We start from the raw sequence: 25,667 nt of genomic DNA on the forward strand, positions 1-25,667 counted from the left end.
GATGAAGTTAGATTTCAGTTCGGGCGACATAGAAAAGTCAATCGAAAAACAAAAAAAAATCTTCATTATCCTCGTAAAATTTGTATTAGCATACTTACGATTTACAATATTTGTTTATGTTAGATATTCCAAGTTAACTTTAATTTTCTCAGTTGTTATAAAATTAATAAAAACTATATTTTTAATATGTCTAATAGTCTTACATAATTTAGAATGAAAAATAATTTAAATACACATGTTTATGTTTTGTTGGAAAAAACATGTCATCAAATAAGAATATTACCCACCTTATTAACAGATAAATCAGATTAACATAAATAATACAATAATATAATGTGGAAACTTCATTCATGTTCGTACACCACAAAAAATTCGTACACCACAAAAAAACATTCTCAACCCCATATTTACTATGTGTAAATTTGTACACACACAAAAAACGCTCTCAACACTTTGACCTCAAGTAGACCCATACTTTCCATATTAAGAATTTAACTACACCTAAAAACAACACCCTACTACAAGACCACACTTTCCAGACAAAATAATGTAACTACACCTCACCACAACACCTTATTACAAGAGTATAAAAAAAAAGTTAAACACTAGCTCAAAATTAATAGCTTGCCTGAACTAAAATAGCCTTATTTAGAAGGGGAGAAAGAGTCACGGATGGTCATGGACAAGATTCTAACTCGGGAATCAAATCAATGTTAGGGAGTCAAAGCTATTGAAACAGTATACTTTAGCCCCTTGGAGATTGGCAAGTAAGCTAAGCTATCTGTGTTGTTGTCGTAGGGCGTAGTAAGCTCGATCTACTAAATCACAGGTTGTGCCGCGAGTTGTTAGTCTAGGTTATTTTAAGTGATGTGAGATTTTTCAAGATATATTATTTTCGTCGGTCCAACCTGTTTTATATAGTTGAAAAGTTAACATTAAGATTTATTTAAATATATTTATATTTTAATAAGTCTTTTAAAAAATAAAATCATAAAAGAATATTAAAACGATATTTTAAATATGATAATTAATTTTAAATGTTATATCAATATACTTGAAATTAGAATATTAACGTAAAATTTCAAAATGACGATATTTTAAATATGTTTAATTAATTTTAAATTTTATATCAATATACTTGAAATTGAATATTAACGTTGACTCTAACTTAAAGTTGGATCAATTATCTTTTGTTTGTTTGTTAATCGGTTTCTGATGAAGGAATAATTACAGATTTGAATTCACATGCTATTTTATTTAGCTTTGAATTCATGTATGAATTTGAGTTAAGAAAAAAAATACAATAAAATAATAATAATTCTCTGTGTCTCTTCATTGCAATTGATTCGGCTACTACAGTATTGACCCATGGCTTCATTATTGGCCTTCTAATCAACGTTTAATAATAACGATAGTGAAATTGGTGTGACAGTGCTCCTTCTTTTGAATTTGGCTGCTACATGATAACACACTTGTAATCCACACAACAACAACATCTGTTTATTCAACATAACATGCAATTAAAATAAGACTTCAATCACATCACACCCTCCAAAAACAGCCTCCAAAGATACAATTTCTTATGCATATCAAAAATATGCCTAAAAAGACCAAAACATTCTTAATTATTTCTCACGTTAGACCCCACCATTAAACTCTTAAATACGTATCCAATTATGTATATACACAAGAATCATTGGACTGAGCTGTGTGGTGGGTTCCTTTGAGTGAAGACAGACATTATTGGCATGGATATATGAAACGTGGTAAAATCGAGATTTAAATATATTTTTTTTTTCGTAAAAATTGGAATTAGTTCCTTTTCAAAATTTTAATCTAATTTAGTCTCTCAACTTTAGAAGTATGTGAATTTAATCTTTTTAATCTTTTTAACCCAATTTTGTTAAGTTTATTTGACGTTCGAACACATTTTATGATAACATTTGAGTTATTTATACCATTTGATATAATTTCACCTCAACGTTAGTTGAATGTTAGCTAAGAAATGCGTATGAAATGTCAAATAAACTTAACAAAATATGGTTAAAATGATTAAATTCACATATTTCTAAAGTTACACGACTAAATTGGATCTAAGTTTGGAAAAGGGACTAATTCCAATTTTTATCGAAAATTGAAGGACCAAAAACATATTTAACCCTAAAATCAAAGACTTGATATTGGTGCAATGTCACAAAAATATGGATATGGATAGTGATAATTTTACTCTTTTTTTTACTTAATTTTAATTTACCATTTCAATCACTTTTAAATTATCAGATCACTATGCACTTTAGGTTTTCTCACACATGCCACAATTCACAGAAGCACCATCAAAGCATGAGTATTTGCATGGTCTACTACCAACAAATGGTGCCCCTTTTCTTGACTGCATGTATGCTACGATGAAACAATCTTTTCTGAGTGGGTTTCACTATGTGTTTTTCGTTCCTCGTTTCAAAATTTATATATATTATTATTTCTAATATTTCATGAATACAAAATTAGTGCTTTTTTTTCTGTTTATTAATGAACGTACACATGTATGTATTATCTATTCAAATATCTTTTAAATAATTTATTTATATTGTAACACTCTCAAAAAATACATAATAAAGCAAATAAAATAACTTAAAATGTTTAAAAATCACAAGATATTTCAAAATACAACTTAAATATACAAATATATATATATATATATATATATATATATATATATATATATATATATAATATGATAATCTATTTGACATAAAATTCTAATATAAGAAAATGTATATAAAAGAAACAATTTTATTAGCAATCCATAAATATCTAACTTCAATCAAACAAAAACATACAAAAATCATGTAAATCACACAATGATCTACACATCAAAGAATATTTGACGGTCATTTCTTAAAAGATTTGTATTAAGTGTGTGTTACTAGATACTAATATTTGATCTAATCTTGTACTTAAATCTACAATTAAACCTTAGAATAATGAATAAGTAAAATGTCAATGGAACGAGTAGAATACGGATAATAGTTCTCTCATACTCTACCTACTGGATTCATATATATATATATATATATATATATATATATATATATATATATAATGAGTGAGAACTCCTTCTTAAATTTCTCACGACTTCAATCATTAGTAAAAATAAAGAGATATTTGTTAAAATACATGTGTTTACACTTAATATACAAATCAAACAAAAATTTATATATCATATGAACCTTTGCTATCCTAATCATAATTCTCAATAAACATTATCATAGAATATAACTCCTCTAAACAAAACTACAAACAAATATACTAATTAATATTCACTTTTCTTTTACAGAAATTTTCATATTCAACAATTAAAGAAACTAGAAGAAAAAAAAAGAAAAATAATTGTTTAGCTTAAATGAAAATTTAACCGAATTAAGAGTTGAGTTGCATTGCTATTATAAGGAAGAAATATTTTCAATCTAAACCATAAGGTTCATTGTTTATGAATTTTTGTATACATTACTTACCTTTTTTATTTTTACTCAATAATTTTTTTAACTCAATTATATTATTATGAAATTATACAGGTCCTTGATACATGAATTAATTTGACATGCAAACTAGTTAGATAGAAAAACAAATATGTCCCTGAACATGTTTAAACCTTATCATGCATGGAAAAGAAAATATTAATCAATATATACTTAACTGACCTAACTTTAATGTAAGAATGCAAAAAAGGCATTATATTTTACTTTTGTGTTAAGAATCGCAAAAGGGGTTAGGTTTAAGGAGAGAAATTCGGTTCCCTTTTTTACCAGCATTTATGGCTTTCCATTCAGCAGATTGGACTTCCTTGCAATGATATGAAAAATCTCATCATCATCATTATTATAGTAATATAGTAACAAAAAAAAGATTTTTTTTTTTTTTAAATGATTCCCTCAGTTGATATCATGTTACTGCAACACATTCTTTTATAACAACGATAAATAGACATTTCAATCACAAGCGGAGAAAGTGACATGCAGATTCTAATATTTGATATTTCTCCTAAGATAACTTACTTTCTTTTGATGGGAATTGATGTTCCCATGTTCAAAACTTTCATGTAGGATCCCATGCTCATATTTCATTCAATCACAGGTAACTTAAATTTGAGTTCAAGTAAAAATAGAAAGTTTAGTGTAAGTAGAGAACTCATAAATTTATATTAATATAAAATTTTGAGTTTGAGGTCGTGATAATTCTTTATTTAAGTTTGGATTGGATTTTATTGGTGTTGAGTTTTTCTAATAACACTCTTTTAAAATATTCATTAGTGATATCAGATTCTCGAGTTGATAGGAGTTTCAAGCAAGCATATCTCTTGTAGTATAACGATAATATAAGAAGGTCATCATTAAAGTATTCGTGATTGAGAATATTTATGTTAGAAGAGGAATGTATACATGTCCATCCATATAAGGAAGAAGACTTATAAGTTCATTGTCTTAAAGTTCTGAATTGGAGGTAGTGTCAATCATTTGTATAGATTTGAACTTGTCTTAAGTCTCCTTAGTAAAACTTCCACCAAAAGACTCATAAACAAGGGGTTCAACTTTTCAATCTTGTTAAGAACTATGCAATAATTAACTTTCACAACAAGAAAATATCATAATTGACAAAATTTTACGATAGAAAAATCCATCAGTCAAATAACATTTATCAATGAAAAAAAGTTGTCGATCAAATGAATTTACCAACATGTTTTAGAATTTTAGTTACCGATAAATATTTTCATGGATAATGGATTCATCAGTAAAATCCATTAGTAATGCATACTTTTTATTACCAATGAATATTTTTGTTGATAAATTTTATTGGTAAAATGGATGTTAAAGTTCTCACTTTAGCTTTGACCATGTGGTGGTAAAATCTCTTGGATATTGAATCTTTTAAAAATTTGTCAATAAATCCTTGGTAATTACATTTTTGAAAATTCATTTTTAAATCCTTCAGTAATTGTGTTCTTTAAAATCTCTTGATAATTCTGTAGATAAATCACATCGATAAAATAAACATCAATTTTCTTGCCAAATCTAACGAAATATGTGTTATAAATTAGATGGAGACGAGTGAGAAGAAGAATAAGAGAAAAAGAAGGTGGTGGTTGCGACAACAACAATAGTGACGACGACGACAATGATGGACGACAACAACGAGACGATAGACGAATGACAACAACAGAGGAGAGTGAAGGAAAAAGAAGACTAAAGCGTGATATTTATCGACGGAAAAATTTTGTCGATAATTATTGATAGATAATTACCTATTAATTTAGGTCGTTCATAATTATTGACAAATAATTATCAACAAATTTTTTCCTATTAGTAATTACCGACAGTTTTTCTTATCTATTAGTAAAAAAATTTGATAAGCATTTTATTGACGTTTTTTCCTCGTTAATAATTTGGCTTTACCAACAAATTTGTGTGCTTACTAATAGTTTTATTTGTTAATAAGTTTGTTTTTATTTTATAGTATTATATATACCTCTTTAAGTGAAATTAGTCTGACTAACAATGTCATGTAATCCAAAGAATAGATTATTTTTATTTCTCAATGTTGAACTACTTTAAATATTAAATAATTCACATTATCTAAAGTCACTTCAATCAGGCTTGTTATTTATAAAATATAAATGGCTAAGTATAGCTATGGGAAAATCAGGAAAATGAAAAAATAAGTTGACTTATATATATATATATATATATATATATATATATATATATATATATATATATATATATATGTTGACGTTAGAAATGAGTACTTTTTGTAAAAAAAATATGAAAACAAACAGATTCAGGGTGTGTTCCTTTGTGTGGATAGATTTGAGGAAGACTGTGAAGATGAATTTGTGTAGAATTGAGTGGATGAATATGTGTGGTTTATTAGTGGATTTAGAGGGTAAAGTGAGTGGATTTGGAGATAAGTTTTATGAAAGTTAGTGAGAGATTTGATTGATGTGATAAATAAAATAAATTGTGAAAATAGATAGAATTAGAAAGTTAACAAAATATCTTTGATGGAAAAAGATAATGATTTTGTAATTTGATGTTATTAAAATAATTTGAAATGATTAATACAAATTATATGAAATTTAAAAATAAAAAATTTAAATTTTTATGAATGTGAAAAAAGTTATTCAAATAAATTTAAAATTTGTACCTAATTTATACAAAAAAGGTTAAAAAAAATCAACACACACACGACTCTAGTTACGTAACCGGTGCCATACACAGATCACCGCACCAGTTATGTAACCGGTACGCATCCCTTCACTCAGCCAACCATCTTCCTCCCCCCCACACACAAACCAACACTAGTGTCTTCCTACACTCACACACCCAAAACACACACTAACACCGGTGCATTCAGTCGTGCAAAATGTAATTAGAGAACACCACCACACCAGTGCTTGAATTCACCCACACACCACTGCTTGGAAAGGAGCAGCTGGTTCACATGCATGTTTAAAATAAGGGTTAATTTGATAATGTTACCTATAATACACTCAAATCAGCTCACAAATGGGTGGATGGAATAAACGCTGCATCCCGCAAATCGTCACCCGTAAATCGCTACACATACTCTGAAAAGAACACGCGCAAAGGCACAAATCCGTTCGTGCCGATACACATAAACAGTACCATCAGCTTAAAAGAAAATTGCATTAGGAAAAAAAAATTATAATAGTGGGTAAGTGGTGCTTATGATTTATGACTTTGTATCGAAGAAGTTGTGTTTATGGAACACGATTAATCAAGCAAATTTTATATGATAAAAATGATTTTAGCTTGTTTTTCTTTTTCTACTACAAAAAAGTGATCTACATTGAAGATGATTTTAATTTGATTAATGTTTATCATATTGTTTGAACTTGGGCATCACAAATGTGATTTTAAAACTTTATTAACCGAAATCATGTATGCAAAACACGACATCAATTTATTTATTTTTTAATTGAAGCTGTGTCTCACACAGATCACTTTAATTATTTTATTATGAATTAAAGTTGTGTATGACAAATACAATTATTTTCTTTTTATTTAATTTAAATTGTATATGTGAGATTCCCTAATTTATTTTGCAAACCCTTTTATCTCAAACCCTAAATTTCCCTCGATCATCTTCCTTTTCTCCCTCAAATCTCTAACACATCCATTCTCTTTTTGAAAATCCAACACCAATTGAATGATGTATACGAAAGATTCTACCAAAGTCTCCTATGATCGACCTCTTCCTTCAAGTAATATAATTTTTTGTCATTTTACTATGAAGTAATCAATTTCTCTTCCTCTGCATGGAACTCTTTTCTCATTGCATGTGATTTTTCTTCCTTTTTGTTGAAATCAGGCCTTTGTTTGAAATCAGACCATTGATTGTGTAGATAGAATGGATTTTCATGAGTGACACTGTTTAAGGAAAAAGAGTAAATCTAGACAAACTTTATCACACAAGGGAAGCTAATTTAATTTAAATTTTAAGGTCTTATTATTGAATTTATTTATTTTTTGTATGAATGTTGTATGTTTGTTGGAATTTGGAAAGAATCCGCGTGATTTGATCTGAATTGTGAAATTATAGAGTGTGAAGAGAAACTACTGTTTTGGATAGATGAATTGTTGTTTGGATAATTTCTTTTTATCTTAATGGGGTTGGTATGAATGTGATTAAAGAGAGATTGACTTACGAGAAAAGATGACAGTTAAGTGTGTTTGATAATGTATTAGTATGAAATATCATAATTATGTATGGAAGAGTTAGCCTATAAGATGAGAAAGGAATAAGTTTGACTCTGATGTTGTTATGGTAAAACAATTGTTTGGATTTATAGGATTGGATGTTTTTAGTGTGGTATAATAACTTTTTCTTATAAGCCTTAAGGTAATTGAACACTTTAGTTTAGAAGAGATTAAAAACATGTGAATTTGGAATATTGTTGCAAAAACTATGAATATGTTTGACTGGATGTTTGTATTACAATAATGTAGTATTGAATGTGGCATTATATTTGCATTTTTTAGATTTATGGTACGTCTATATGATTATTATAGAGTGTGAATTAGTAGTGCTTTCTGGTGTTGCTAAATAGTTTCCTTGTATACTACTTAAGTTAATTATGATTGTCTGAATTTATCTTTGTTAGTGTATGTGTGTATATGTAAAGTTTTAGTATAGAGTCAAATTAGTATTTCCAAGAGGAAATACTGATTTTGGTTGAGTCCAAGTGTATTAAAAGAGAATTCCGGGAGTGAGACTATCTTGATTCAATTAGTATCTCATTCACATAGAGTTAGATATCTAGGTTGTGTGAGTCGAAGGAGACTCTACTTGACAGACAATATGATATAAAAGAAGATCATACTTAGGGAGTCAGTGGGATTAACCCTGTCATGGCTTAGTTGAGGACAGTAGCTCTGAGTGTTGGAACACCATGGGAGGATTTTGAAGAAAGCAAGACAGGTGTAGAGTTTCATGAGTCTATTCAATACACTAGTTTGCTAGAAGCATAATCTAGAATTATTTAGTTGTTTGAACCGTTGTGGGCTGAGATACAAGGGTTGATACATTGTATTTGATTTGATGAATATGAACTGTATGCATCTTTGGGCTGGTTCATATAAGGAGATTTGATTTTTGAATGAGTTATTGGATTGTAGTAATGAGTTGGTTTAAATAGAAAAAAAGAGAAGGATTAAGTCATGGGTCGAGTTCCATCAAATATTTGTTTAGATAATCTTTATTATAAGTTAGTTATGTTTTCATATTAAGCTTCTTTTATAACTGCATTAAGTGGGCTTTTTTTTCTTACCTTTAAAGATAACGTTGAATGAGTGGATAATTGAGTTGTGATGCATGGAGAAATGAGACAAAATAATTTAAGAACTTATATTTTCTTTCAAAAGTACTTTGATATTTTTTCATATTTATTTTGATTGGTTACTATGTCTAGTGTATCATTTCTTATAATTTTTTTAATGCATTAGTTTACCCTTATTTTTACAAATCTTATTTTATTTGAAAGTTAGTTGGACAACTTTTGTGATAAGATGTTATCTCTTTCTAATTGAGTTTATTCTTTTGAAAGATTAGCTTACCATTGCAATTTTGTGTGTCTTTTATTTATTTTCTTTTGCGTTGATCCTATTTTAAATACGGGAGCATATATAGAAGTTGATATGATGACGATAATAGCACTAGAGCTAGAACGGGGTCACTAAAAGAATAATATAGAAATATATTAGATGTCATATATATATATATATATATATATATATATATATATATATATATATATATATATATATATATATATATATATATATATATATATATATATATATATATCCTTTTGAAAAATTATATTAAAATCTTAGTTCACATACATTTTTTATTTCTGAGTTATGTTCATTACATTTATTTATAATGTAATGTTTTCTAGTATAAGAACTATAATGAAAGTAAGTTTAATTATAATTACCTATATTATTAAAGTGTTAAAATATTATATATATATATATATATATATATATATATATATATATATATATATATATATATAAATAAAAGTACTAAGTGAATGCTTAAAAAAATAGGACTCCTACAATGTATGTTAAGAAATAAATATAATAATAAGATAGAAATATACATAAAAGAAGATTAATTAATCAAATAAAAAATAATAACAATATAGAATAACATTGTGTAAATGAAGAAAAGATTAAAAAAGTTTGGGTTGAAGCACATACAATTTTATTTTTAGAAAAAGAAAATGTCTCATTACACATGATGATTAGAACAATGTTCGGTTATCTTCTAAAATACAACAATTTAACATTTTGTCAAAATGATTAAGTGTAAAAAATGATCTCTGAATTTTATGAACATTAATATTTTAGAAGATAATATAAAATAGAAAACTAAAATCACTTCTTCATAAGCTATTATGTTTATTATGCGATTTCTTATTTATAGATAGATATAAAAGAGTAAATAGTAATAAATAATAATGAATATAATTAAAATAGAATAACAAAATAACAATAAATTTCACTAAAAGAAAATAAATATAATAAAGTTTAAAAAATGTTCTTTCCTTAAAAACAACATTTAACCCTAAAATTTTCTATCTTTAACATAACAATAGTATAATTTATTTATTGGCTAAGTATGTCGTTAGACCTTGAACTTTGATGCAAAATTGAAATTCGTATTTTATTCAAAACTTTGTTACATTTTGGTTTTCAGACATCAAAAATTAATGAATATAATCATTTTAACCCAATTATGTTAAATTTTAGGTTAAATTGTTCTATTGGTCCCAAATTTCGTATGAAAATTTGAATTTGGTCCCTCATTTGAAAAAAGTGTTAAATAGGTCCCTAATTTTGGAAAGTTGTCTCAATGAAGCCCCTTCCGTTAAAAATGCAGAAACGGCGTTAAGAGCACAGTGACGTGGAAATGGTAAACTGAAACGTGTCATTTATATTTAAATTTATTGAAAAACAGTTCAGAATTGCTATATATAACTGCAATTAATCATCCATAAACCCCTGTGTTCATCTTGCTGTGTCTGCGTGTAGGGGAAATGTCGTGTGGACAATGTTCATCCTACAATGGTGGCGGAAATCAAAACCTAAGTGCGTCGTTTTGTGGTGGAAGATGGATAAAGATTCCATACGGTCACTTAGCTAAGGGAATGAAGATGGATTAAACACCCAAAGTGAGCAGTGCCAAAACAACATGAGTCTCCTTCATGAATACACAAACCCCTTCATATCCAAGAAGGAAACAAAAAAGAAAGGAATCTTCTTTACCAAACTCAATAAAATCAAGGAAGCAAGAACCAAAAGTCCAAATAAGCTTGAAAACAGCTCACTCTTTCGCTTTTTATTTAACAAGGCATAAATAAATCATCAAACAAAGAATAATTTGACTCCATGCAAGCATTACAAACCTTCCATGTTAGCAGAAATCAGGCACAGCGGCTGAATCAGCAATACCCAACAAATGAAACTCAAATCCATCAACTTTCTCTCCATCAACCTATGTACTCGATAACTTCAGATCCAAACAAGACCTCCCACCAATACACCATCACAAAAACACCCCAGTACTCTTCCACCACCACCACTATAAATACAAACTCAAATGAACTCAAACCCTCGCGATGCTTCTGTTCGAAAGCCAAGTTTCCAACACCTCCTCCTCCGATTTCAAAAAACCCTAGACGAACCCTGAATCCCAATTTCGCCCTTTCTCTTTTATTACAACCCTTTCACTTTCAGTTTTATTACACAGCTTAATTACAGCTTAATCCCAAAAATATTTTCTTACATCATTTAATAAATTATTTATTAATAACAGTAATTATTAAACCATTTCATATTTCCACGTGTACCACATTCAATATGCCACCTTACTGTTCAGTTCCGTCTACCATTTCCACGTCACTGTGCTCTTAACGCCGTTTCTGCATTTTTAACGGAAGGGGCTTCATTGAGACAACTTTCTAAAATTAGGGACCTATTTAACACTTTTTCCAAATGAGGGACCAAATTCAAATTTTCATACGAAATTTGGGACCAATGGAACAATTTAACCTAAATTTTATGGACATGTTAAACGCGTTTCATCATAACATTTGAGTTATTTACAATGTTTGACATGTTTCCGCTTCAATGTCAACTAAGAAACATGTTTAACACGGTCAAACAAATTTACTGTAATTAGATTAAAAAAACTATACTCATTCATGTTTAAAATTTGAGATTAAAATGTATCCAAATTTCGAACACAGACGATATTCAATTTTTTATCAAAATTAAGATATTAAAAACGTATTTAACCCTTTATTTATTTTAAATTATCATAAACATGTAAAAATAAATAAAAATATAGTATAATATATTAGAGAAACTTACTTTAATCCTTTTTAATATTAGAAAAACCTAATTAAATCTATTAATAAATCTAAACCATTGATTTTGAGAAAGAAAAAAAAAACTTTTTTAAATCCATAAGCTAAAATAAATTAAATTTGAAAAACAAAAAGAAAATGGAGACATTAAGAAGAAGAAAAACCTCCATGGAAGTTGCAAAACCTTATGCTTGGGATCACTGGTTCGTAGTGGATGCCTCCTTTTCCTTTTATTTAATTCTTTAACATTATGCTTCCACTATTATTTAAAATCAAATAACAAAAATGCAACTACATCTCATAAAACACAATATTAATATTTATTTAGGTCAGATTCGTCATCAACTTTGGCATGAGCTAGCTACGAACTTTATTGACTTGGTCGTACCATTTCTAATCCTATCATAGAATATATTATATTCCTCCCCAAACCTCTTTTATGTCAAATCTAACTTTCATTCTACTATACTATAAGTGCTTTTGCCATTAACTATAAAAGTTGGTAAAAAAATACATAATTCAATTACTGCGATTCATTATCTACATTTTTTTTTTTATATTTCATCATCAAAATTGTTAAATTTTTTATATATATAATATGAGTACATTTCAACTTTGTTCTTATTCAAACGAGACGAGCTTATAATAAATTTTCTCTTTAATACTTCTTATATGTTTATAATTTTCTTTTGACCAATATGATATTTCAAATTTTATAGACGGTGCAGTGATGAATCTACGTGTATATCAGAATGTGTTAGTGTATTTCTTATAATTATTATTAAATATATGAAAAAAATTACTTTATTTCTCCTTATCTTGTATATTTAAATTCACAGGTTGCTGATATATGATATAATATATGATAGATATGTGCGTACTTGAAAATACATAAATATAATTGTCTCTATTGACTTAGAAGTTAAAATCCGTCAATAAACAGGTATATTTACAAACCCCGTGATAAAATTAAGTGATATTTGGTGATAATAATTAATATTTTTTTTAATTAATTAATTTTAATTATCAGACATAATCCTTCCCATTATTTTTTGTTCATGGACATGGATAGGTCGACTAATATTGAACAAACTCATTAGTGTCATAATTTGAATTTATTAAAGTAATTTTACTTTAATTAAGTGATTACTATATAACACTGGTTTAAGGTGTTAGACTGCGTGATTGAAGTGGTGTCGACCCTTATTTTGAATAAGACATTATACTCCTTTCTCGTGGTAAAAAATTCAAAGTGTTATTGCATAAATTTCCTATCATACAATATATATATATATATATATATATATATATATATTATTTTAATTCACTTCAAATGTTAAAAGTTGATATTTTGCCCCAAAAATTTATTTTCAAAAATTAATTTTGTTTAAATTTATGTTGTTAATATTTATTTCACTTGTCACATGAAATAATCGGTTAACATCTTATAATCTTAATCACATGATCAAATCTTGAGTGACAATAATTAAACTTTGACAATAAAGAAAGGCAGAGAAAATGTACACATAGGATTCAAGACCGATTAATGCTCCAAAAAGCAAAAGCAAAAAGCTAGTCAAAGAATCGGGAACATTACACTCAAGAACTGACGGCGTCAACCAATCCCTATTTCAACAAACACTGTTAGTAACGGAGGAACAGACGGCGTATGTTAGTTTCTTTCATAGCAGAAGAGAAAACAAAATGAATTAGGACTTCCTTATTTTCTCATTATATTAATATTAAAAATGTTAAACCCATATAAAATAACCTAAAAGATTATAATAATTTTTATTGATAATTATTAATTTCACTTCTATCATTTTTAGAAATTGACATTTTTTTTTGCTGTGCAAATATGAAGAAAATATGTAATAATATAAGAGTAAGATATTTTCTGAATATTTCATAAAAGTATTAAATGAAGTATTAATGTATTTAGCATTTCAATAAAAGAAACGTTGACTGACATATTTTGAATTTATATTGTAAAAGTCTTTATTGACCATCATTATAAGAGTAATTATTGAAGTTAACAAATATAAAATTAGTATTAAATAAAGTCAAATGAGATTACGTTAAATGTTATATAGCTATTTTTATAGTATTAATAGATTAATCCTTTGTTTATATAAGCGTCTTTAATAATAAAGTGGTTGGAAAATTAGTTCATGATGATGTTATTTTTTGGATAGTTACTATAAAGTACATGAGATTATGAAATTGAATGAAAATATTAAATTGTTAACGCATGTAAAATAATTTAAATAAATAATATACACACTAATTGTGTGCAGTTGTTAAAATAAGTTTACTAGTTTTTATAAATAAAAGATAATCTTTTAATTTCTGTTCCAATTTCTTAAAAGATATGAAAAGTGAAACATGTAGGTCATCGAAATTTCTACGTGACATTGAAGTCTTTATAGGTTGAATCTTAGTCCCACGTTAAAGTCTCTTATTAATATTTTTCATGTACATTGTTGTTTATTACTTATTAACTTAAACGCATTCTCTTTCTTATTCGACATATCATATGCCATGTTGGTTTTATTTTTAATTCTTAGTTTAATATATTTTATTCTCTTAATATTTTAAACACCCAATTCAATATTTGAAAAATATAAAAATCTTAATAGCATAAATTTTAATAATATTTTACCACCCTTTATATCTCTAACTAGCTCAATATATTCTCTTTGTCTTTTACATATTAACGGGTGCCTATTTATTAATTTAGGTAAAATTCACAAAAAATTTTATATATATATATATATATATATATATATATATATATATATATATATATATATATATATATATATATATAAACTAAACAACAACTATAAGTATATGAAAAAAACTCTTTTTTAAGTTCTATGATGTATGAACAGAAAAGACTAACCTTAATTTATTTATTAATATTATTTTCAAAAATATTTTTTTTTCTTAACACATCAAATCTTAATTATTCAAAAAATATAAACTACTTCTTCTTGTTGACATATGATATAATTTCTAATAATACTTTTATGTAAATCAGTATATGCTTGTATAATAATTTGAAGAGTGTTTGGGGGTAGTTGAAACCAAATCACCAAAACACATATTTCTCTCTTAAAACAACCATAATTTAATTTTTAAAAGAAATTTAAACAGACTGATGCTTTTATTTTTAATGAAGTATTGTTTTTCTTATTTATATTTAAAGTAATAAATTAATATGTTTCAGTCAAAATAACGTCTTCCTTGGAAAAATGAAAATAATATATATTTTGTTATTATTATTATTAATGTGTAAAAAATTAATTGAACGATTGACACTGGATTGAAGGAAGTTAGAATGTGATTAAGAACACCCCTAAATATTAAACTGTGGTGTTAATAAATATTTTAGTTTTAATAAATGAAACATTGATTAAGTATTGTTGCTAAGGAAAAGAGGCACCTGAGTCAATGCAGGTCAGAGACACGAACCCACACAGCCTCTCCCCCGCAAACTCTCTCTCACACTAACAGTGGCGTTTCTCGAAACTCGAAACGTTTCGCTTTTCCGCACCATAAAACCAGCAACCGTTCCAAACTTCACTCTCTCTCAATCCTCCGCTACTGCGCCATGGCTGAGCGCCGCAGCCCCCAAGCACTCCCAGACCCGCACCCCAAACCAAACGATTCCGACCAAAAACCGCACCACGCCAACCAGACACAACGACTCACCGAATCGCCCTCCGCCGCCGAGTCGCATGGCGGCGAGTTACGAAGTTCCGATGAGCGTCGAACGGAGTCCAATTTAGAAACCCTAGGCGGTGCCGTTGCCTCTTCGGTGCAAACCCTTGCTGTGCAGCACCATCGCAGTGACGGTAATTATTTCGTTCAGCGGTGTCCTTTTTTTCCGCACACATATATGGAAATGAATATTTATATTTCAGTGACTTATTTGTTGATGTGATAGATTTGCACGGGGGCTCTGCTGCGTTGAATTCCAGTGGCAAAGCCGAAAGTAAGGTTAGAGAGCATTTATCTTAGGATATTTAATTTAATTATTTTGGACGAGGTTTTGAGTGTTGTTTTTTTGTGCGATCGTTTGTTGGAAGGGTTTTCTTGTAGTTGTGCTGTGGTTAGGGATTTGGTATGTAGTGCAAGTGTAACCCGTTTGAAGAGTTTTGCTCAGTTGCAATTCTTACCGGTTGCTACTCCTAGGTTAACTGGATCTTTGAATATTGTTTTAAAGAACCTAGTGTTTCGGAAGTGTTATTGTAGCTTTAAGATCTTAACTTCTTGAAAGGTGGAATGAGTTGTGGGTGTTCCTCTGTTTCATAGGTGGTCAGGATGATGATGGTTAGTTTTGAATGAGTAGTCCGAGAACAATACGGAAAAATCATTCCATCCTGGGATTAGAAATTATGAAACTTATTCTAGGAGAATACTTATCAGGCTTCCTGATTTCCCTTTTTATTCGTTTAAAAAGTGTAAGCAAATGCTTTGTAGTTTCAACATAAAAAAAAAAAAGAGTTCACACGTTCCTTTTGAAGTATACTGTTGATGGATTCCATTGAAGGAGCTTGAAACATAAAAAAAAAAAAAGATAAGAAAAATCAAGAATCTAATAACGGGCTGCTGTAATATAAAATTCTATCAAAGGTGCCTGCTGCAACTTAATTGGCTAGTTACAAAATTGAGACCTGAATCTGTGTATTACTCCTGCAAGACACTTGTGAAATTTTTTAGAATACTTTTCTTATCCCTGTGATTTACCCTGCATTTTCCTATTTTATGATGGATTTAGTTCTAAAAAAATACAGTAGATATATAAACCATTCTTGAGCTTTTGTGTAACTTGAAGAATTTAGGTGAATTGATCCTTGATATTCTAGCTACTAAAGCCCGCATGAGTTTGTCTATTATGACCCTTTTTCGTAATTAAGTTGAATTTTAGTATGACAACCAGGTATGGTCGACAATGCACCATGTTCTGTATGGCTTGTGTGTAAACCATTCTTGGGCTTCACTCAACTAAGGGATTTTTTCGGGGGAGGTACTTCGCCCTTTTGATTTTGGAATTTGGCTTCCTAACCCAATTCAGCCTTGGAGCACTGTTGATGGGTTCATAGTTCTATTCTGGTTTGTGTATCAGTGTACAGGACAGTTCAGATTATGCACTACAATATGAAAATGAAACGCACAACTAATTTCCTTAAACTGATTGTAAAAATTAACATAACCCACGTAGAAATTTATGGTACACCGAACAAACATTAACAATTAGTCACTTGATTGCCTTTCGTGAATTAACAATTCCTAAGGTAAAGAAATATTTGTAGTGTTTGAATTAAGCATCTGAAAGTCACATATATTGCACTTCTTTGGAACTAAAGTAGATAATTTCATACTCAGGAGACAGATGCACCTCCTGAAAAAGAAATTATTCAAGGAGGAGAAGCCCAGCCACTTCCAACTCAGACAAATCGGCTTCAGCTGTCTGTGTGTTCAACTCCATTGTCTGAACTGCCACCAACTTCTGTTACACAATCTTTATCATCTGTTTCTAGTCCAACTGTACCCAAACAAAAATTATCTACTCCAAAGGTCAATAATGCACGTTTGCCAGAGGTAGATAAGAAAAGTTCTTCTGGTGGCAAAACCTTATCTGCTGTTTCTGTTGCAAGGTCATCAGCATCTGATGGATATAACTGGCGGAAGTATGGTCAGAAGCAAGTAAAGAGTCCTACAGGTTCTCGAAGCTATTACAGGTGTACTCATTCAGACTGTTGTGCTAAGAAGATTGAATGTTGTGACCATTCAGGTCATGTGATAGAGATTGTTTATAAAAGTGAGCACAGTCATGATCCTCCACTGAAGACTAATTCTCTTAGGGAAAATAAGATTCCGTCTGCCAGCGAACCTATTGTAGAAAAAAGTGTTCCAGATCAGCCTGTCAGACTTCTGAAGGATCCTGATCCATCCATTTCGTCAAAAGAATCTCTGCAAGAAGCACCCTGCAGCACTGATAAGAAACGGCCAAATGCTTCTAGTATCAGTAATGGTAAAGTTATTTTGAAAGAGGAACATGTAAATGAGCCAGAGCCGAAAAAAAGGTAAGTCTGCATATGAACTCAGACTTTACGGGAAAAAAAAGGAAAGATAATAAGCCCATTTTCTTCTAATTGTGGCAGGATAGTATTTAACCTCTTTCCTTTAATTTCATATCCAGAATGAAGAAAGACTTAACAGACATGGATTCTCCTGTAAAACCTGGAAAGAAGCCCAAGTTTGTCATACATGCAGCAGGGGATGTGGGGATATCTGGTGATGGTTATCGATGGCGGAAGTATGGGCAGAAAATGGTGAAGGGAAATCCGCATCCCAGGTGCATGTCTATATATTGCTTACTTTCTGTTTTCTTTTCCTTTTAATCTGTCCAGTCCTTAGCATGTTTTTTATTTTTTGCATTGACAAGTTAGTATCCTTACACAATGTTAGTGAAAAAATAAGTTCTATTTAGATTTAATGGGTGTCAATTTAAAAAAAAAAAATCCGATAAATTGTAGAGTCCAATAAGAAATTGTATTTGGCGTTTATTTGCTTGCATGCAGTTCAAAGTCAATGATGTGCAATTCGAATACATTATTCTAGCTAGTGCTTCTTTTGCCATTTTGGTTAATATTTAATAGTATTGGCCTTCTCTCTCCATACGCACATTTTTTATTTTCCCCTTTTCTGTGGAAGTTCTTTCTAACTGCTGAGGTTCATAATAACCAGAAAACTGTATTTTCTATTATCTTCAGCTGAAAAGCTGTTGACAGCAAAATTTGTACTTAGTTAAAGAAAACTTTGTAGAGTCTAAAATAACTTGAATTATCTGATGAAAATATAGTAGTGGAACTCTTTTTGTGATAATTGGCACAGGTTTTGTTTTGAAATTGAATGTTGTTGTTCATTTGCGCAAAGACAGGCCTTCTTTTTAGGCCTGCTTCCATAGAACATAGTAAAGTCAATTGTCAGAAATTAAAAATTAGTTGAATTTTTATTTCGTTGTTGATCTTTTGAGCGTGACTAAATTATTAGCAACCGCAGATTAGTTTTTCGGTGATTTTTACAAAAAAAAATGTATTGGTGGATTTTTCTAAAGCATTAGGGTGAGTTTGTGCAATAGAAGAGTTGGAGTCTGTGTATACTTTCCTGTCTCTCATGGATGCAAACCTTCAATCAGTTGTAAATAGTAAGTCAAAATATGAGCCAAATACTGATATATTTTCCCTGCATGAAGATTATCTTTTAACAGTCCAATCAGTTTTGGAAGTTTTTTTAACAGCTCTAGCGAGATATTGGGAAGGTCTATTTTCCAACTTGGTTTGGTGTTTCAGATATATTCTGTATTCTGTTTAGATGCATATTCTTAGCTCCTTGGTGCAACAAGTAATGAAAGAAGCATCTTAATTACATAGAACGTTGATGTATTTTTCACTTGATTTTCTATTCTCAAAATCAACTGGAGTCGATATCTTGGGCATACATCTTCTCTTTATTGTCCAAAACCATTTGGATGCTAATTTTCTCTTTTGGTTTTGCATGTCTCGTTTTCAGTTTGAAAATTAAACAGTGTGTTTTAGCATAATTTGGCCTTGAAATTGAGTTTGATATAGAATTAAAGAGAGCTGTTTTCACAAACTCAGTTTGCAAAAGTAATTTAATGGAAATTGGAGTTTACACAGCCTTAGTTTGTGGTTACATCATTTGCTCTACAATAACTATCAGTACATTCCTTCCAAAACAGGGAGGACGAGATTTCTTGTCTTCTTGAGTGAAAGATGTGTTGGTGGGGTGGTGTAGACCACCTCCACCTTTGGTTTTCATTCTTTTTTGATAAGTGCTGCCTCCTATGGGCAAATGGACAAGGACAGATGTCTAAGTGGTGAAGTAGCAATTCTGTAAAATGCAATATGCTAGTCATTTGGGCTTGTTTGAAATTGCTTTTCTATTCTTTTTAAAATTTGGTTTTTACCTTGATTTCAAAACTTGTTTTGGTCCTTTTAGAATATTTTTCCTTGAAATAATAGTCTGAAAATTGTTTGGATGCAGAACTTCTAAAGCAGTTCTTAAAAACCAAAATTAATGAAAAATGTTCCAAATAACTTTCTAACATTCATCTCCTAACCAAATAACTTTCTAACATTCGTCTCCTAAAAGTCTTCACACCAACATGTCTACGCCACTGGAATTGTGATGCTAGGCGGTGGCAGTTTTTCAGTGAGACTACGGTGGGTAGTAAATGAAATGGCGTGTGCGAGCTGTTATAGGGTAAGGTATTGCCATGCCACCAGTAGCCAAAAGTGATGGGGACAGCTGAGTCACCATTGGTATAGAAAAATCCAAACCATTGAGAGCTTCCCAACTTACTCCATGGGAAGAAAAGCAGGTTCGCAGGAATACTTGCGGAGAAGAGAAACACATTTGCGAGAAGAGAATATGAAGACATGAGTTTTAAGTTTCACAAGTTTACAATTTTTACAATGATATACCACTGGTACAAATCACTTTTAAAATCGAATAAGAATAGCTTCAGATTGCTCTGTTTTTCTTTTCCCTTCTTTGGAACATGGAGCCAGTTTTAAAATCTCAAAATAAAATAAGCGAAAATGATTTTTTCTGTTTGTTTCTGAAAAAGTGACCAAACAGCTGCCCCACTCGTCTTCTATATGGCACAGTGACTTCCTCTTTTTTGTTTTTATAATTTGACGATTGAAGTGGTAATCTATTCCTTTGTTGTGATGAGCTGTTGAATTTTTCAGGAACTACTACAGATGCACTTCTGCTGGATGTCCTGTGAGAAAGCACATTGAATCTGCCGTAGATAACTCAGATGCGGTGATTATAACATACAAGGGAGTACACGACCATGACATGCCTGTGCCCAAGAAACGACACGGGCCACCAAGTGCTCCTCTTGTGGCAGCTGCAGCACCCGCGTCCATGAACAGTTTGCAGGTGAAGAAACCCGATTCCCCACAGAAGAAGAAAGTTTCTACTCAATGGTCGGTGGACACGGAAGGAGAACTAACTGGGGAAGCCCTGGAGCTTGGGGGTGAGAAAGCAATGGAATCAGCTCGAACGCTTCTGAGCATAGGTTTTGAAATTAAGCCTTGCTGAATTGATGTTTCAGAAGCCATGCATGCATGCAGTTGTAACTAAATTAATTGGCGGGTGCTTCCCATGTTTATCCTTTCTTGTTTGTTTTTCTTCCCCACGTAGGGTTGGTTGTAGTGGAACAGTTGGTGTGTATTTTTGCTTGTACACCGCTTCAACTTGTCTGAAACAGTTTGCTAGTAGTGGAACAAATATAGAATTGATTGACATCATTTTATTATCATCAGGCTAACACAATCATTTTGCCATTTTCATTTCCTCTTGTTTTCCACTCCATTGCTTAAATGATCCCAGATAAACACTATCACTGCAAATTCCCCAATTTAAACAAGGATTAGTAGACATACCTTACTTTATAATTCTGTTTACTTAATCTGTAATAAAGTTTAGTTATTGTCTTCCCCTGGGGGCGGAGCTTTGATGCGACAGGGACCACGGCCCCCCTCTCCTATTTTTTAAATTATGTATATTTTTTTAATTTTTTAAAATTATATGATCTTTTTAAATTAATGAAAAATTAAATTAGATATTTTTTTATCTTTTTTATAAAGTACAATATTTTAATATTAAAAAATAGTAAAACATAAAATCAAATATGATAAAGAAAAAAAATTATTAAGATAATTTTCATTTTCTCTTTTCATTCTTGAGTTTTTCATATGTTATACTCATCTTTCACCTTTATCTAATTTTTTTTGTAGTCGAAGAAGAAAATAAGTTAAACAAAAATTCATTATTTTTATTCTCATCTTTTATATTTTTTTCTTTCATTTTTAAAGGAAAAAAAGAAGTAATTTTCTCTTGTCTTACTGCTTAATGAAATACTTGTTTAATACTTAGCACTATTTTTTATCTCATGATATTTTGTATATTATTTTTTATGAACATTTTGTATATTATTTTTTATGAACATAGAAGAGTAAGTCATGTATTATATGATTTTTTATAGACAATTTATAAGTGAACTTGATTATCATAATATTTTTTAGTAATTATGTCTCTCAATTTTTTATTAGATTATGATTATTTTTTAGTCTTAAACTTGTTTTTTAAATAGGTATATTGATGAAAAATAAAAGAATAAATTCCTTTTTTAAAATTGATAAAAGAAAAAGTAAAAATCAAAACAACACAATATCGTTGCTCATCACAATGAAATACATGACTCTTGTATCGATATGTGCACATTAGTAAAATGAAAAATGAACATTTTGTAGATAATATGCTTATTTATATTGAAAAAAAAAAATCTGAAAAATTTAGTTATGATTGAATTATTTGATAAGGTCAAGAATATGAAAAAAACGATAGACAAAATATGTGTAGTTTCTTTTATAGTTATAATTATACTAAATTATGTATTTATTTTTATTGAATTAGTGGTAATAATGTTAAATATATAAATTTTAAATATATTATTTTGACTTCTCCAAAAATTTTAGTCAAGATCCGCCACTCTGAATAGTAATTATAATCGTTACTCACACGCTGGTATGTAATAATTTCTACCATTTCAGTTGAGACTAATAGTCATGTAAATGGAACAAATATTAACACTTTACTTTCTAATGTTTTATTTAACGTAGTTTATATAATTTATTAAAATTATAAAGACATGAATGACGTTATTGAAAAATGTGTTGTTATAATTTTGTGACATTTTCTTTATTTATAATTGTTGAAGGAATATTTGATTGAAAAAAAAAAAGAGAAAGCCAAACATATATTATTTAAACTTCATGTAATAGTTAGCTTTTAATTTAAGCCTGCAAACTATGATTAGTTTTAATAGAAAGTGTTAATTAAAGGTTTAAAGGCCTCCTAATCTCATATTATATATATATATATATATATATATATATATATATATATATATATATATATTATTTTCAATTTTGTCTGCGTAATTTAATGTTATGGTTTTGTATGAAGACAACATAATCTAATTCGTTATATTCATTTTAATAATATTAGTGGAAGCACATGTACTATATATAAATGGGTGTCTACTTTTTTTATAATAATAATCAATAAAAATAGATCATAGGAGGATTGTTTCATGTAAAGGTTTTCTGAATTTTTGGTCTTATGTATATAAACATTTTATATATTTAAGTGAAAAAATATTAAATGATAGATAAAATAAAAAAAAGGGGGCCACTAATTTTTTTCTCTACTTCCAAGTCAAAACTACTTAGTTTTTGTTTAATGTTTTGGTGAATATTGTGGTTAATTGTCCTTGGAGTTGGTATTTGGTGGTTGGTAATATAAAACATGGTTAGTGCATATAATATTCCTCATACATTAGCACAACAATTTGACTTGGAAAACCCATACATAAAGAGTTGTGATTTTGTTTGTCTATTCACAAATTTTTTAATAATAACAAATATATATCTACTTGATAATTTATTTTAGTAATATAATAATAAGTATTACAACTTTAAGTTAAAAATAAAACAAATATCATTCAAATATTATTATTTTGAGTTTTTAAGTTGGTTTCTTTTATTAAGTGTAAAAATATATCCATTCCTTTACTTATTGTGATTTACTTTCGCTGAAGTTATACAAAATGACTTTTACAATTTCAAGCATTTTAAAATATTTTTATTTTTCTAGATGTTTTTAATAAAATAATTGTCACGTCCTCTATTTCTATTATACTCATTCATATATAAAGATTTTCATTCTACTTATAGGAAATTATAGATAATTATAGGTATTTATTACATATTATTAGTATCAAATGTGATAATAAACTGAAATTATATTTGAAAATTTTCAAAATAAAATCTACTTAGAACAATAACTACAACAGTCTAGGATAATTCATATCTAAACTAGTTAGAATTAGGTTTTAAATGACTCACCACACTCCAGAGCTATTATCTTCTTCTTAACCTATCATTGCACGTATTTTGATATGATCATCACAGAGAAAAAGGATAAGAAGCACGAAAATAAAACACTAAGGTGAGCTAATGCATTTAAAAGATAAACAAAAATAAAATAAAGGAATGAGATATAAGGAAATAATAACTATCATAAAAGAAATATACTTTTCATATTTCAAAGTAATATCTTATTTTCAGTCTAAGTTTCTAATTAAACAAATATTCCGTCATACTTAACAAGCTACAACTATCACATAATTTAGTGAACCTTTACTTTAAAGTCCATCAAGACAAAACATATGTGTTTCCCAATTATTGAACATCAAATGTCTCATGTCAAATCATCATGCTCCATCACAGTATCTCATTTAAAATTCAACCCACAAACTCAATCATCAAATCAACTACCAGATATCAGCCCACGCGGCCCAGTCCAATTGCTCAAACAACTACCAGTTACATATGACTCAATAAAAAAATAATACTAGACTCTTACTCCTAGAATATTAGTGTATTGAATGGACTTGTAAAACTATGCACCTGTCATGTTTGCTCTCAATTTATCAGATGATGTTTCAATACTCAAGGTTAGTGTCCCCAACCAAGTAATGACAGAGTTAACCCCACTCTCAATAACTTTCAAAGTATAATCCTCTTTCATAGCATATTGTTTGTCATATGGAGTCTCCTTCGACTCGCACCCAAGGCGGACCTTTATAATGATAAAGAGGGTCATGCTCTCCCAAATTTTTTTTTTTTATATTTATATAATTTAATATATAATTTCAAATATTTTTTTAAAATTTAATATTTTTAATATATTTTATATATTTGATATTCTTAAATTTTTGTATACATCTATATCTATATATAAAGGAAAAATTTTCTTTTGTTTTTCACTTTTTTTTTTCAATTTTACCTTTTAAATATATTTTTTAAATTAAAATAATTATTTTATTAATATTATCTTTTAACTGATGATTTGTTTAATTTAACATTTTTTGATTTGACTGTTTTTTTAAACTTAATTACATTTTATCCATACTAAAAACACAATAATATGAAAAGAAAAAAAAAAAAGGTAAGAATGAGAAAAATGGTAAAACTTATTCATACTAAAGAATTACATTTATAAAGATGAAATCAAAGGAACACCTTACTTTTTAATTTCACTTTCAAGTAAAGTAAAAAATTCAGATACCAACTACAAAACTTCATTGATGAATTAAAAATTCAATTGAGAAGTCCCTTGAATAGTGAACAATTAATTAAAGAGTTATCAGAAACATGAATATATTTATTAAGTTGTATCCATGTAGGGTGGTTGCATGAGAAGGTGGTGGGCTGGGAAATTAGTTAGAGTGTGGTGTTTGTTGGTGAGTTGGGTTGGGCCTAGGGGTTGACTCTGTGAGACAAATTTATGGTAAGAATGAATATTATTGATTTGATGTTTTTAACCATTGAATTTGATGATAAATGTGCTCAGGAGTTAATGTTGTAGCTAATATAGTATTTAGGTTATAATTTTGATGTTTAATGTTCTCTAATTAAGTTTTCATCATCTGAGTTTTGATTATATTTGATAAATGATATATAAAAATATAGTGAGCAGCGATTGAAATGTTTATGCATGTTTTAATTAATTAAAAATATAGATTGGTCAGATTCAT

At 28.9% G+C, this 25,667-nt stretch overlaps 1 protein-coding gene across 1 annotated transcript; it reads left to right on the forward strand.

Moving 5' to 3' along the window:
• Window positions 1-15,401: 15,401 nt before the first annotated feature.
• LOC114177934 (probable WRKY transcription factor 32) lies at window positions 15,402-21,332 on the forward strand. The gene is made up of 5 exons (XM_028063539.1): window positions 15,402-15,816; window positions 15,909-15,961; window positions 17,351-18,051; window positions 18,168-18,323; window positions 20,746-21,332. The coding sequence occupies exons 1-5, from the start codon at window positions 15,573-15,575 to the stop codon at window positions 21,101-21,103; spliced, it is 1,512 nt and encodes a 503-aa protein (XP_027919340.1). The 5' UTR covers window positions 15,402-15,572; the 3' UTR covers window positions 21,104-21,332.
• Window positions 21,333-25,667: the final 4,335 nt, after the last annotated feature.

This window comes from Vigna unguiculata, chromosome 3, assembly GCF_004118075.2.
Source record: "Vigna unguiculata cultivar IT97K-499-35 chromosome 3, ASM411807v1, whole genome shotgun sequence".
NCBI lineage: Eukaryota > Viridiplantae > Streptophyta > Magnoliopsida > Fabales > Fabaceae > Vigna > Vigna unguiculata.

Coding starts and splice junctions, on each gene's coding strand:
- LOC114177934 (XM_028063539.1), top strand. CDS start 15,573: ATGGCTGAGCGCCGCAGCCCCCAAGCACTCCCAGACCCGCACCCCAAA. Junction 15,817..15,908: donor GCAGCACCATCGCAGTGACG/GTAATTATTTCG, acceptor TTGATGTGATAG/ATTTGCACGGGGGCTCTGCT. Junction 18,052..18,167: donor GAGCCAGAGCCGAAAAAAAG/GTAAGTCTGCAT, acceptor TTTCATATCCAG/AATGAAGAAAGACTTAACAG.